At 40.7% G+C, this 15,391-nt stretch overlaps 1 protein-coding gene across 3 annotated transcripts in view; it reads right to left on the bottom strand.

Annotated features, from left to right (window-relative positions):
• Positions 1-244: 244 nt before the first annotated feature.
• The window catches only part of mybpc2a (myosin binding protein Ca), a 56,240-nt gene continuing 41,093 nt past the window's right edge, over positions 245-15,391 (bottom strand). For all 3 annotated transcript variants that reach the window (XM_038706454.1, XM_038706471.1, XM_038706463.1), the window contains 16 exons: positions 13,981-14,146; positions 13,358-13,464; positions 13,228-13,257; positions 11,442-11,581; positions 11,028-11,187; positions 10,234-10,338; positions 9,870-10,058; positions 9,596-9,730; positions 8,807-8,974; positions 8,352-8,440; positions 7,065-7,260; positions 5,803-5,942; positions 4,447-4,606; positions 3,238-3,374; positions 960-1,146; positions 245-636 (listed from right to left, as the gene is read on the bottom strand). In XM_038706454.1, the coding sequence (XP_038562382.1) occupies positions 602-636; positions 960-1,146; positions 3,238-3,374; positions 4,447-4,606; positions 5,803-5,942; positions 7,065-7,260; positions 8,352-8,440; positions 8,807-8,974; positions 9,596-9,730; positions 9,870-10,058; positions 10,234-10,338; positions 11,028-11,187; positions 11,442-11,581; positions 13,228-13,257; positions 13,358-13,464; positions 13,981-14,146 (2,144 nt within the window). In that variant the 3' untranslated portion in view covers positions 245-601. The remainder of the gene's footprint in view (positions 637-959; positions 1,147-3,237; positions 3,375-4,446; positions 4,607-5,802; positions 5,943-7,064; positions 7,261-8,351; positions 8,441-8,806; positions 8,975-9,595; positions 9,731-9,869; positions 10,059-10,233; positions 10,339-11,027; positions 11,188-11,441; positions 11,582-13,227; positions 13,258-13,357; positions 13,465-13,980; positions 14,147-15,391) is intronic.

The following is a 15,391-nucleotide window of genomic DNA, read 5'->3' on the forward strand; positions in this document are numbered from 1 at the left end:
TTTAATCCTGGTGGCTCCATGATGTCGGCCATGCCTGGCTGCATAGAGATCCCTCCATTGAACCATCACAGGGCAGACGGGCCCCTGCTTACACATCACACACATAACACCACAGCGAGGAAATAGAGGTGTGCAGCTGGTCGGTCACACTGCAGAGGTTTCAGTGCTACATCTGCATCACAATAATAAATCCATCCCAACCTATAAAAAGTCCCGGACACAAAACAGACAACACAGAGAGACGTAATGGATGAAAGGCTGTTTTATAAGTGTGTTCAGTGACAGGTCTACTTCACAGATAAGAAGGATCCATCTGTGTGTGGTCACAGCGGGGCAGTGCTACTATACTAGTCTGCGGCGTCTCTCAGTCAGAATGTGACAAGGTGGCAGCTTGCTGTAAGAATTTATGGTATATTACCTATGTGGCATTTGTCATTTCAGCGGTGAAAGGCAAGCATATGGGAGGGAGGTGGGGTGCGGGGGGCTTGGCTTTAGAGCCTCACCAGTGATCTATTCTAATCATTGATTCATGAATATCCCGTTATATATAATCCATTACAATTCCCGTTCAACTGCATCGTCTGCGCCTTCGTGCTGTCGCTCATTTCTTCGCCTCCTCTCCTTTCTCTGTTACAACTGGGGGAAAAAAGAGACATTTAAATCAGCATGAGAGGCCAGTAGATCATCCTGTTTTAGGAAACCACAGCATTTAGAGTCATCTCTGACTCTGAAACCTTAACTGACAAATACAACAAGGTGATTTATTTTTAGCGCAGGCTACTGGAATTTCAACTGAAGTTTCACAACAAGATTTCAGTCAAAGGGTTGAGGAGATGGAGATAAGTTATGCTGAGCTTTATTCAAGATTGTCAGAGAGAGACTTGCCTTGACCCAGGCCATGTTCTCACTCACTACTTTGAAGCTATGGTATTATGGGAAGTGAAGTTCACACAGCATACCTCGAACCTCCAGCTTGCACTGCACCTCGTCTTGCCCGAGATCGTTGATGGCCCTGCAGGAGTATCTGCCCCCATCAAACAGGCTTGGCTTGCGGATATTCAGAGTCAACACGCCCTGTTTGTTCTGCATCAGGTACTTGGGGTCTTCACTGATGATCATATTGTTCTTCATCCAAATGATCTTTGGCTGAAGGACAGTGTGTTGGAGGAGAAAGCAAATTTTGCGGGATGGAGGAGAGAAGGGAGCGTAACAGCAGAGTGAGGGATTTTGGGAGGGTAGGAGAGCAGTGGAAGAAGGGAAGAGGAAGAGGTGAAAATGGGTCAACATTTGGGCTTGACAAATCTTTGCCGATTTGGAGGGATAAAAAAAAATGTGTGTTCAAAGATCTTTCTGCTCCACCTCTTGTTCTAGCTTCAGACATAAAAATACACTCCTGCTGCAAAGGCATCAAAATCCTCTCTGACTGTTCTGCACTCACTGTTTGACACTCAAAACTTGTACGCTCACTCTGAAAACACAAATCATGAAATCTGTGGCATACCCTTGCAGCAAAGCTATCAGGTGCCAACAAAGGTAAAGTGTATGCTAGATGGGTGGTGCTATAGTTCTGTAATGTATAGTTTGCTCTTTTGCAAGATACAGTAGGGATATTGCCTATATCCCACAGGTTTATGCTAAATGACCAAAAGTCCAACAGTTTGTTCTGTAATATCACTTCAGAAATATGCACTTTATCCTACAGAACTATATTTAATAATTATTTTACTGATTGGTTACATACTAACATTTTTAATATCTTTATAAAGTACTGTTATATATATATATATATATATATATATATATATAATAATCTGTATTGACATACACATTTCACATCTCACATTCTGAGAATATATTTAAAATGTCATATCAGTAATAAGTGATCAGTGTTGAGACATGTTTTAAAGTTTTAAACAACTAATAGCTTGTTCCATGGCCCATGGAAAAGCTTCCCACCCAAATTCATTGAACGTCATGTTTTTTCATTTATATATCTTGATAATTAACAAACAAGTATACGAATAATAATTAGGATCACTGTGGAAGAAATACTACAATTAAAAAAAGACTTAACCAATGATTTGCGAGCAAGGACCACACCATAAAATTAAATAGTATGAGTAGTGACTGGCGGATGGGAATGATGGAGTTGGATGGCGGGTGCGCTGTGGGGAAGGCTTTGGAAAGGATCTGCTATTGCTTCCGTGCTTGGGATGTCTGGCAGGCCATGATTTTAATTAAGTGATCTGAGACTTCTTGGCAAGCAGTTAACCTGTCAGCTTTGATAAGGAAGGAGTGAATAATTTTGAGAGAGGACCTGGACATAGTACAAATCTGCACAGGTGACACAGCAACCAGAATTGATGTCCATGCGGCCGGACTCCTGATTAGTGGGGTCAGATGGGGAGGCACTTTGGGAATTTTAGATTGCATGTGATATGCCATGAGCTTGTAAGGACTAACATGTGAGACCTTAGTTTGAAACAAACCTCGAAGTATGTTGAAGATTGCTTAAAGAAGAAAACAGGGTACTCTTCTGAAATAAGGTGTAAAATGCAGGGATGGCAGGGAAACTCAGAAAGCCGGAGGGTACCAAAGATGGGTCTAGGTGTAAAGGCGTGGACTGGAAGCTAGTATTCTGGGGTTTGGGCAGCAACAGAACTAAGGACAAGTGGGTGGTCAGAGATTACTGGGTTATTGAGGTTGCCCCAGAACCTGGCATTTTGGTGCTGGTAACAGAAACAGGAGGAGGACAGTGAAATGAGTGACAGTTCTTCCTTGAATGTGTTGTCTGAAATTGTAGCTATACAGCATTTGAATTTGGATCCCCGAGGCAGATGGTAGAAGTCAGCGGCCCAGATGTTTTCGGAGTAGATTGTGGAGGATTGGTGAAGTGGATCTTCTGAAGTCAACCTGAATAGATCTTAATAGAACTGGGCAAGGGGATAGCAGTTCCGCTGGGAGCCAGTCAGCTGCTGGAAGTGAGCTTTGAACCTCTTCAGTCAAGTTATTGGTGGTAGGTTGAGTTTATTGCAGTAACAATGTGAATTGGACCTTCTGAGATTGCGTGCATGGAAAACGAGAACAAAACCCGTTTGTTCTTGTGGGGCAGGAAGGCATTTATGACAGGAAGTGGAGTGTTTGAGGTGTGGTCCTGCTCCTGAACTTCAGCTACAATTATCTCCAAGCTAATTAATAAGGAAATATTCTCACTGTTTACTATAAAGATGTAAATACCTTGGGGTAGCCGCGGACAGCACAGCTGATGGCCGCACTGTAACCTGCAACGACACTTCTGTCTACCAGGGGCGCAGTGAACTTGGGGGAACTAGAAAGGTCCTTCTCTTTGAAGGGTGGAGGATTATAGGCCAAACCTGGACAGGTGGAGAAGTGTTACATTTACACTAAATACACCAAATGTATTTCTCATTCTATGATTATAAGTTACATCACTGATCAATGAAAACTAAAATGGCCTCAGACATCAATCAGAGGTCAAGAAGGCCAAATAACCAAAAACATTGACTTATATATATCAATAATATAGTGAAAAAACTATGGTGTACTAAGGAAAATATTTGTGACCTGTTTTAAATTTTAATGGACATGATGGTCTAATTTCAACCCATAACAAGTTCCTAGTTTGTCACACTTTCAAAGCCAAATCTGTTCAAGGATTGTCTACAACATCGACTGAATTGCTTATTTATTGTTATCTCTTTCAGCTGCTTTGGCATTGTTTAGCCTTTATTATCCATACCGCATCCTGTTAAACTAGCAAATTGTTTCAATTTGCAAATTACCATTTGAATTATCAAGACAAGAAGCTGACTTTTGTTTCACCGTGATGTCATGTGGGTACTATGATCAACAATCCTCACCCTTTTATAGGCCAGACTGCTGCTTGGACCACAAAAGAGATTGGCTGGTTGGCTGCCAATGTTTCTGGTAGAGTAAGCAAATGCAACGACACAACAACAGTAGCAGCATTTGGCTGGTGGCAGGTGTTAATTTGCCAGCCTAGTTGCTTTCATAATCCACGGACGGTATTGAATGTTATTTAACACTCTGTCAAAGAATGTTTCTGTTTAGCATAACCGGCGTGAATTAATTTTCCTTAAAATTATGTTCAAGTAATTAATCGTAGCCAACAATTAATCACAAGTAGTTCTAATGTCATAACTGCATTCCATGGTTCAAAATCTTTGTTATTCATTATTTTTGCATCTTTATAGTTTGTATTTTTAGTAATATTTGCATGTGTGATCTTAATCACAATTCCTTATACCTTGCTTTTTTTTTTTATGTCCAGTAAAAAACATATTGCTTTCTTTATGTTTTAACTGAATAGAGTGTAGCACAGCTCAGCATGCATTAGCTGTACCTTGGCATCAAAAGCAATACTATCATGTTACAGTGTGTGGTGCTCTGCAGGGATTTCATTACCTGTTTTGGAAATGATGGCGGTGTTCTTGCTGATGCCAGGCTCATCGCTGAGGCCACAGATGTTTTCGCTGAACACTCGAAAGGAATACTCGTTCCCCATGACCAGGTCAGACACAGTGCAGCTGGGCCTGCGGTTGTGCTCATAGACCGTGAACCACTCCTGATGTGAGAGAGACAGATAGAGAGACACAGAAAAAGAGAGTACGAGGAGAAGCAGAGGTTAAAAAAGGCTTATAGCTGAGGTTGAGATCTATAAAAGCTGAAGCATTTCTTATCCCCAGCATCCATGTTTTTCTAGCACACCGTCTGGTTGATTCATACAACATTATGACCCTGACACTGTAGCAAGTCTTTGAGTTACGTGACAAATCTCCTAGCAGCCATGCCTAGAACCATCATGAAGGTCCACTGGATGCTTACGGATGTTGGAAAACAGCAATGATGAAGTGGTTTTTGCTTGTTGTTTTGCTCTAAAATACGTCACCAATCTGTGCCACAACACACAAAAACATGGCCCATACTCTGCCAATCATGTTTTCAATGCATACTAGTAATCAGCTGCAAAACCAACACTAACCCAGATAGTACATCTTTGCTACAGTGTGAATGTGTAAAGTTACAGATTGCGGCTTTGACGTCAACAAAATCTTCTTTGACGTTGTTTCGCTACATATATAGCTTCATGTTTAGGTGAGCAAAAAAGCACTGTCCATCTAAGCTAGTGCATGTCCTGTTGCCCTATCTTTAACCTAGACTACTGTTGTTATCTTGTTAATGCAAAATGGAGAAAACTAGCCATTCTGAGCAGATAATCATGACACCAAACTATCTGAAAAGTAATGTGAGGAAGCATTTTGGATTTGACACCAAAGATGGAAAAATCATGGATAAAGGTAAAGCTGTTTACTGACACAAACATAAAATGGAACTGCCTTACAGTAATGTCAGCTTGTGTATAACTACAATGAGTTAAAGATTAGGCTACATGGATTTCATCATAATAATTGGAACAAATCACGCATTGCATTCAATTCAATTTCAAGCTTGATATTCTGACAATGTGACAGCTTTGTAATTTGGTCAGTGCTAATATGATTCTCACACTGTTAACCACAGCTAATGACAGTTTCCATTGGATACAGTAGCTAGTGCTAAAGTCAGTTGCGTTGACAAGCCAGTTCAGACCGTATCACTGACCACATTATGCACTTAACAAGCAAAATTGATTTTCTGACACAATTTACTATTCACAGCCATTGCTGCTTAAGAGTTACAAACCTCCAATATGGCTGCCAATGAGTTAAATCCCTGAAACCTCTGTTACACTCCTATGCACTTCTCCACAACCATGCGTACCTTAGTCTTCATGTCAGCCTTCTGAATAGTGTAGCCGATAATCTCACAGTTGCCGTCGTCTTTGGGTGGCTTCCACTCCAGCGCAGTGTTGAAACCCCAGACTTCTGTAACATGCACGGCAATGGGAGGACCAGGCTTTTCTGTTCGTTTTAGAGGAGATAGAGAGAGAGAGTTGGCGGATTATGTGTGAAACTACGCAAAAGACAGGCTCATTTGACTATTATGAGCACTGATGGACATATAGTCCATATAGCTAGAGCAGGAAAAAGTGTCCCACCCACACATAGCTGATTGCTATAACTAACTCTCTTACCTGCCTCGGTAGAGAGAGAGGTAGATTGATAAACAGATCTGGAGCAGGAAAGTCCCATGGAGAGAAAGAAATCAAGCTCTCAGCGGTAGAGATTTGGCAAAGATTGACAGATTAGCAGAGTAAAAGACAAAGGTTCAAGGAAAGGCAGTGATAGCTGCATACATAACTAGAAAAACTGTGTTGGCATAGAACTGACAAACTGAGAAATAGTATGCTTTGCCTGTCTGGATTACAGAGCAGAAGAATGCAGTGTGTTTATCATCCTTCTTTCTGTGTGGCCTGCACTATACACAGTATGCAGTACAGAAATACTGTACAACACAGTATGCATTTGTCATTAATCTTGCTCTGTGTGCTCTCCTCTGTGGAGTACAGTACAAACAGTGAGCAGCGCTACGGTTTCTTCCCGTTAATCCTTCCTGTACTGTCTCTCCTGCTGAAACAGTGCGGTGACAGATCAGCCGGAGCTGCAGCCTCTCATTAGCTCAACCTTCTCAGAAGAGGAAGTGACAGAGTAGCCCTCAAAATCCAAACCTAATCCCAGTCTACACGCAAATAATCCCAGTGGAGCCCCACCAAATAATCCACCTAGCACCCTGACCCGGGGAGACAAGCCATAAGCTGAGGAATGAGCTGGCGGCCACAGTGGCAGTGCAGAAGCCAGGATTATGCGAGAGAGAGAGAGGAATCAGCGCTTTGATGATTTGCTACTTTGAATCACAGATCCCCAGGAGTATGAAATTAGGAATTATCATCAAATATGAAAAGACTCTTGACGTGTCACAGATATAGGCTCAAGCCATCATCCCTTTCCAAACAGATTATTAACTGAGTACCTTGTCAAGTATGAACCACGCACGGCGTTCTAATCTTAATGAGAGAACATGCAACAGGCGAGTACGTCTCTGTAAGCAAACCTGAGAGGTGTTGCTGCCATGATGGGACTGACCTACAATCTGGATGTGTATGTCAGCGCTGTCCGACATGTTCTCAATCTGAACAGACAATGTGTATTTTCCGGAGTGGGTTCTCTCTGCAGAGCGGATAAAGAGGATGGTGTCCACTTCACTGGTACGAGTTCCCACTGTTTTGTCCTCCAGGGGAATGCCATCTTTGAACCAGGTCACGACAGGGCGAGGCTTACCCTGCAGTTAAAGTAATGGATAAGGTACTATAAGAAACATTAGAGGGGCAAAAAACTCTAAAAGATGAAATAGCAGAATAACTTAAGTCAGTTTTGAGTCTCACGGGTGACTCGGTGTTGTGATTATCAAGCATGCAAGTCGACCTCGGAGAAGACTTTTCTGAACTTGTGTGCCTTTCTAGAAATTTGCAATGGAAAATGTTTTGACCGTGAAATATTTTGGGGCACTAGTTAAGAATGTCTCAGCTTTAGTTGAACCACATATTCCATCAGTGTGAAAACAGCTGTTGGAACAGACTCTGTCCAGCTCTTGGTTAAGATAACAGAGCTCCTTCTCCCAGGAGAACATCATGTAGCTACGTCCTCTGTGTCAGAACAGGCTTTTCATCTGCTTCTTCAAAAGCAAGCTGGGCTAAGGCTCACTTATTCTTGTCCATTTTTATTTATAACAATGGCTTCCCCTTTGCTACTTATGGTTAGCTTCTTCTTACCAATGCCATAATTTGCAAGTTGCTGTCAAATGCTGTAATGCTCCCAATGCCCTTTCAGCTCTTGCTCTCTAGGTTACTCACAAAGTTTGCAGATCTGATTTGCATTTCAGAAGAAGAAACATTACCCTATGAGATTGCAGTCATAGGAAAATCTTGGGCATTTTTCTGGTTACTTACCACTAACCAAAACACACAAGCAAAGTGCATTTGAATATGTTGACATGAGTAACCATAAATTTATGCTATACACTGTTTTAAACACATCTTTTGGTCCTGTTTAGTTTTACTCCAAATAAACCACTTGAGGGTTTACTCAAAACCCACCTGCAATGACCTATTTATGTGGATCAAGGAGTGGCTTTTTAGGTTTCTATCCAGTTTTTTACACTCAACTCTTTAAATAAATCTAGTTTAAGAGTTAGTTTTTGATGTGATCCAGAGTCTGAAAAACCATTTAGTACACAGTCAATGTGGAAGTAACCTAGTAATCTTTAAGCACCGTGTATTGTTCACTCTTGGCAGAACTTGTTAGCTCTGCTTTTGCAAATCTAGTTTTTATACAAAACAAAAAAGGCAAGAGTTTGGTCAGGCTTGTACTAACCTGAAAGGGGATAACCAAGTTCACCTTCTCGCCTACAGTCGTGATGAGTTTGGTTCTCAGATGGCGAGGCAGGCGTATCTTTGGATGCTCTGGGTGATGGACAAGCATGAGACAGAATAAGTAGAATTTGAGTGGGTGGTGTGGGGGGAGAGTAGACATAAAAATGTACACCATGTACAGCTTTTACCTTATGTGTACATTCATGTGTGTGTGTGTACCACAGATATAAATATGAAAATACATTGTGGAATTATTCCTGCTTAGATCCAGGATGAAGAAATATGCCAGGATGTGGCAGTAATTTTATAATGGGGGTGGTTAGTAGGCTATAGGTTCCAATGTTTGGTTTCTGTTACAGCTTTAATAAATGTGGATTTATTATTTATCTTCCACCAGAGCAGTGTGGTTAAAGTATAATTTAAAAAATGGTGGCAAACTTAAAACGTATCTCTGACCCATGATCTCTCTAATAGTGACAGCCTGGGAGAGAGTGGCGGGGGGACTGCGCCCAGCCATGTTGACAGCCACCACTCTGAACAGCATCTTCTCCCCCACTGGGAGACCCTTGACCCTGTACTGGTTCTTTGCCACTGGTTGCTCATTAGCTTGCACCCACTGATCACCTGAATGAGTTGGAACAGAAGAAGAGAAGGAGCAATCAAGGAACACATTAGAAATTATCCTAAGATCTCAGGATAATGTTGAGAAACTAATCAGAAATCGATATTTTTAACTGTCCACTAAGCTCTGACCCCCTTAGTTACTGTTATCATCAGCTGGAGCTAGCAAGCTAGGGTCACCCTTCACAGCATAATTTGTATAATAATTAGTTGTTTTTGTTATATTGTAAATAAAGTGATGATACCTTTGCTTCAGCTTTGTGTCAGTTTACGGTTATTTTTGTCAGGGTTTTGAGCCGATTGTGACACTAAAAAATTACTTTTGGGTTTCCAGATTGATGAAAATTTCTTTGGCTGGTGTATCCAACTTTAGCATAACCAGCGTTGTCTTGTTAGCTAGGACAAAATGAGTTGTCTTGCTAAAAACACAAAGAAAGTAGTGCTGGAAAAGCAAGTGTATTTTTCACAACCTGGAAACCCAAAAGTTGTCCTTAAGAACACAGATCTATAAAGCATTACTAATTTGTTGATTTAAGTTTTAATAATTACATTAGTTACATTTTATACATTTAAAAAGTTTACAATACCTTACAATAAAGTGCTAAATATTTAGCATATATTTACTTCCTTCTTTGCAGTACTCAATGATGTAACCGTCCATGCCGCCTGCTCCAATTTTCTCTGGAGGACGCCACTTGAGTGCACAGGTAGTGTCTGTCACATCATCCACTGTTAGGCGGATCGGTTCGCTGGTGGGGGCTGAGAGAGACAGGAGATAATTAATACGTTAATACCCAGTGTAAATGGGATGGGAGGTAGGTTAAGCTGCCTCAAAATGAGCATTGTGTGAAAAGCCTCTGTTAATTAACCATTCTGCTAATGATAAATGGCAACGCACCAATGGGCATGAAGGGCTTTGAGTTTCCACTGGGCTGAGAGACGCCAATGCCGTTGACTGCAAACACTCTCATCTCATAAAGTACACCTTCAATCATCTTCTTAGCCTCATATGTGGTGGACTCATAAACATCAAAGTTGAGCCTGGTCCATCTGGATGAGCCAACCTTCTTCCTCTCCATCAGGTACCCTGGAGGAAGCGATATCAACATACGGTGGAGTCATTAAAAATGGCTCCCTGTTCTTGAGAAAAGAGGTCAAACACACTGCAATGTAATAAACAGAGTGGATTCTAAACTGCTGTTTTCTCCAGAAAGAGAGACATCAGATGTGAACATTAGATGCTGTGTGTGTTTCACGGGTACCTTTAATGGGAACTCCGCCGTCAAATCCAGGAGGGTCCCATGCGATTATGGCAGTGTCCTCGCCAACTGATGTGCATTTGACATTCTCAGGAGGGTTGGGCACATCTGGAGAGGCAGGTTACAGTTGGAAATGGAAAGAGTGGAAACATGAAACAGATAGAGAAATGAGAGGAGGCATGTGTGTGAGGAAATGTTTTGACCCTAATTAATGATTTAGATTTGTTGTCTGTCTTTCATAACTCTGGTCATATCCACTCCCCTGACAAATTATGTATACTTTTACACTACTGCTTACCATATTGCACGACACAGCATGCTGTTGTCTTTTAGATATTTCCAGCCATTTCCATCCATCAGAATTAATATCTTCGAAATCGAAATTATGGCATAATAATCACATGGTAAATTGCGTGTTTTATAATACTGCTTAGATGTTATTCTGAGGCAAGCATGCTGTATTGTTTTGAGTTAAATGTGTTATTAAATCATTCAAGCCACTGTTTTCCTTTTTTTTTGACAATCTAACTTGGACTAGAGCCTCGAAACAACAAAAAAACATTCAAATATTCATTACACATACAGCATGTTTGGATACGCACATTGTAGTAAAATAGGTACGACAGTTTTGAATTATTTTCACTCAGTTTCTTTGAATATTTTCTGACCATTACCCACACTCAGTTCAAGGGTAAGGTTATAAAGCTCTCAGCCAGCCAGGAAACATAAAATTGGAGCAATAAAAGTAAAGAAAAAAGGAGAGGCGAAAAAGTCAAACATCAGAAAAGTCCACTGACCCACAATCCTGACAATGAGTTCAGCCTTGTCCTCTCCAGCAGGGTTAGTCACAGTTATGGTGTAGTGGCCCTCGTCTTCTTTCTCCGCCCCCTCGATCACAAAGCTGCTCAAGGTCTTCCTCGACTCTACACGGACCCTTCCCTCGGCCTCAGTCACCAACTACCACACAGGGCAGGACAGAGAGGGAGAGTCAGACAACAAAAGGAGATTGTTAAAGAGAATGGTGTCGCATGACGACGGCAAAGCTGCCACAATGACTGATTCAAATGGTGATTCAACCTTCCCACTCAAGTTCATGTTCAGTTCTTCTTTTGTGCTGCTCACTAACTAACGGATGGATACTCTGACTGACGCACAAAGGTATCTGATGCGTGTTTGAGTGTGTATGAGATGTCCTCTCTTTTCTTCCTCACTTTGTCTCCTTTCATCCAGCACACAGTGGGGGCCGGCTCTCCTGTGATCTCAACGTCAAGGCGAAGTTTGTTTCCAGCCACCACAGTAATGATGTTCTTGTTGCCGATGCCGCTAGTGTCCAGGTGTATTTTGGGAGGATCTTTCATTCGTAAACATTAGAGGAGAAGATGGAAAGACACAGGTCATTCAGGTTAGAAGTACAGCATGTTTTGAAGACACCAATGTGATTATTTTTGCTTTTCTGTGCTGTTAGTCTGCATGTTAAATTTGATTATTTTTATGCTAGAATCATGTTTCTTTCAGACTTGAAATATTTCTGGGTAGAAAACTGAGATGGCCTTTAGCATTTACATTTGGAGCGGAATTATGTTGAATATGTAAACAAGCAAGTTGGGTTATTTGTCCACTAAGCGTCTTTTCAGTGTCACTGATTTTTTCAATATTCAAGCTGAAAATTTGTGTTTGTGTTGCAACCTTCAATTCCATTATTTTGGTTTATCCTTTCAAAGAGCGGAGGCATGCATCAGTGTTGCATTTCATCAGCAAAACACTAACTTTTGAGGAGGAAGAAGTTTAAAGAGCAATTTGATTTATGGCACTTAATTTAATGCAACAAATTAAGACTACCTTACAACTTACCTTGGTTGGACAGTGAAATGTTTCAGTATGATTTTGGTTTTCATAATTATACATTCAACTGGGAAGCTGCCAGTGGTGGAAGTCATATTCAGATCCTTAACCTAAGTAAAGAAACTACTACTACACTGTGAAAATACTCAATACTCAAGAGTACAATAGTCATTCAAAACCTTACTTAAGTAAAAGTGCTGTCTGTAAGTATTACCGGCCAAATTTACTTGAAATATCAAAAGTAAAACTACTCATTCAGTAGTAAAATGGTCCCTGTCAGTGTGTTATTGTTCCTGCATTAATGTGTATGTTACATTTTACTGCTGTGGATGTTTAATGGTTGAGCTACTTTTAACTACTTTATATACTGTTGGGTAGTTTAATCAACAGCAATACATTATATTCTATAAGATCATCATATGTTTGTAGTGTCGCTGTCCTGTGAGAACCACATATATCTATAAAATTATACTTTTCATGAACTCAGAAAAACATCCCTGTTTTCAGCTTTGTGATGATGCATTTCCAAAGGGGGTTTAAATAGTTTATTTAGCTTCAGGAGTAAAAGAATTTCCCCAACCCATAAAGAAACTGAATCAAAATCACCATATTTGGAGATGCGTGGTTTTTACTGGACAGGAACTAGTAACTTTAAAGAAAAGTACAGTATTTGTCTCTGAGATGTAGTGAAGTAGAAGTATAAAGCAAGTACAGTCCTAGTTACATTCTACCACTGAAAGCTACTGTTTGTGTCCAGTGCATGTGAGCACCTGTGAGCAGAGCTTTTCTGCTTTGTTAAAGACATCCAGGCCTGTGCATGCCTATGTTTTACTTTATACTGCAATATTGTAATTATAAAAATAATTTTAAAACTGTCTTTCCCTAACCCTGATTCCATTTTCATATAGTTAGTCAATTAAAGCCATTCTTTCTATAATAATTTGTTTAATATAAACTGAAAATCCAGAGAGGAGGTTATACTATAAGCCCATGGGCGATTCTTACCTCTCCTGTACAATCCTTACATGGATCTACCGTCTGTATCCTAACTATATCCAACTTTAGACCAATACTGGACCTATATATCAGTACCCTCATATAGATCTAACATTTACTGTCATTCATGGCGATGGATAAGTTAAAAACAACACTTACCTTGCCTGGGAACATAGTCAATCTTGATTTCTGTTGAGGTAAAACTGTGAATCAGTCTAATTCAAATTTTTAGCTCACATTCACAAAAAACATCCAGTGCTTCAGATTTTGCTTTGCGTGTTGCTGTTACCCAGGAAGTTGAGTTTCGCAGAGAGAGAGAGTGCATAGCCATCAGGGACAAAGGTATAATCTCCAGCGTCCGAAGGCTTCACGTCATCAATCGTCAGCTTGTGGGTCCTGGGGAGATGTTACCAGATGTTACTCGGGAGACAACACTCATTGTGACCCGCAATTATGCAAAAGACAGTTGCCCTAGCAACATACTCCATGAGGCAATATCACAGAGTGAGAAACATACTAAATGGTTTTCACCTTGTGTGACCGCTGTTGCCTTGGCATATCTCCTGCCATAGGCAGCTCTGATGGAGGGATTACTGAGAGAAACCTCAGACCCTGGGGGTGTATATGATGTGTGCGAGTGTGTCTGTGTATGTGTGTTTCGAGGTTAGAGCTTTACAGATTGCAGACTATCCAAAAAATGGGTCGAACAACTAAGAAAATCCTTTGGTAATAGTTTGCCAAGCCATGTGGCAGACAGTACTTATTATGAGTATTATGATTATAAGTTAAATGATTATGTGGGTGTGTGTATCTTTGAATGTGTGTAACAGTGTACGATGGTTCAGATGGAGAGCTCAAAACAACAGCTTTTTTGACATTCAAACGTGGACCCACAGCAGCCTGATATAATACCTTCCTATGTGCGTCATTTTGATGCGATCACTGGGCTGGACTTCGACGCCATCCTTGAACCATTTCCCTGTCACTTTTTCATCAGACACTTCACACTTGAATACAGCCTGTTCAGCAGCCTTCACTGTCAGGTCAGCTATGCTCTGCAGAACCTCCAGCTCCTTATCTGAAGCAAAGACACCAACATAGATCAGCACACACATATTATAGCATGCAGATGTTTGTTTACACAGATAATTCATCCTATTCTGCCCAGTGTAAGATGGTGACTATTGTTTGACTATTGAGATGCACTGCAGTAATTTTGTTACATGAGGAATCCCAGCAACTGATTAATACCGCTCTCATGTCTTTAGCCTCCTACTAGCACCTCTAATCACCTCACTAATTAACATATTATATATTGTGTGTTTAATCAGTAAACGACAAATTGTGTGTTTTCCTGGAGTTACAGTATGTGCTGAAATATTTCTTGGCCGGGAGCAGCAACATCCTTAAGTTTAGTTAGCTGTTTCTCCTGTTTCCTGTCCTTTTGCTAAGCTAACTGGCTGCTGGCTATAGCTTCATATTTACCATACGGACCGCAGAGTGTTATCAATCTTCTCATAAAACTCAGCAAGAAACCAAATTAGCCTATTTCTCAACATTTTGAACTATTCCTGTAAAACTTATGTAGTATCCAATATTTGACTCATAACAGTTCAAAATAGCACTATAGCAGCAGGACAGACGGTCAGTGACCTTCTACGGGGAGAGCAGTGATTGGTGGTTATGTAGGGACTGAACCCTTCTATAGATTTTTACCTCTAACCCCTTGTTTTGTTACCTCAGAATAGTACTGAACCCTTCTATGGTATCTAACATACACCTAAACACACCCTATATAAGCTTTGTTTGATGTACAGAGAGACAGAGTGGCTATTGGCCTGGGTCACTCTCCAAGCTGCTGCAGAGCTTGTAATTGATGCTGAACTCCTTGATTTAATAAACCTTTATGATCAAGAACAGTGTCAAGCGGGTTTCTTCTCAACACATCATCGCAACATTATTGTTTGGACACCACACCTACTTTTAGCCTTTAAAATGTTGTGTTTGAAGTAACAAATTAAAAGGGGAAAAGTGCCTCAAACCGGTGGCTAGTAGACCATTCATTAATATTTTTTGGGAACTTATCTGTTATGAAAAAACAGCCTGGTAATGTCACTCTAACCAGTGTTTTTGTGGATGTCATCTTTAACATCACACACCGTGGGACACAACAACAACGGGGTGTTCCTCCATGATTGGGGAGCACCTTATTCAGTTGATTTAGCAATCTAGGATGCAACACTATGTTCATCATTGATTATCTAGTGCACTGTAACTCTGACTGGAGTGTCCACTGAGGAGGAGGGACAGACATTTTCTCACA

This window comes from Micropterus salmoides, unplaced genomic scaffold, assembly GCF_014851395.1.
Source record: "Micropterus salmoides isolate LMB-PRFRI ecotype aquatic unplaced genomic scaffold, ASM1485139v1 Ms_hic_scaffold_10, whole genome shotgun sequence".
Lineage (NCBI taxonomy): Eukaryota > Metazoa > Chordata > Actinopteri > Centrarchiformes > Centrarchidae > Micropterus > Micropterus salmoides.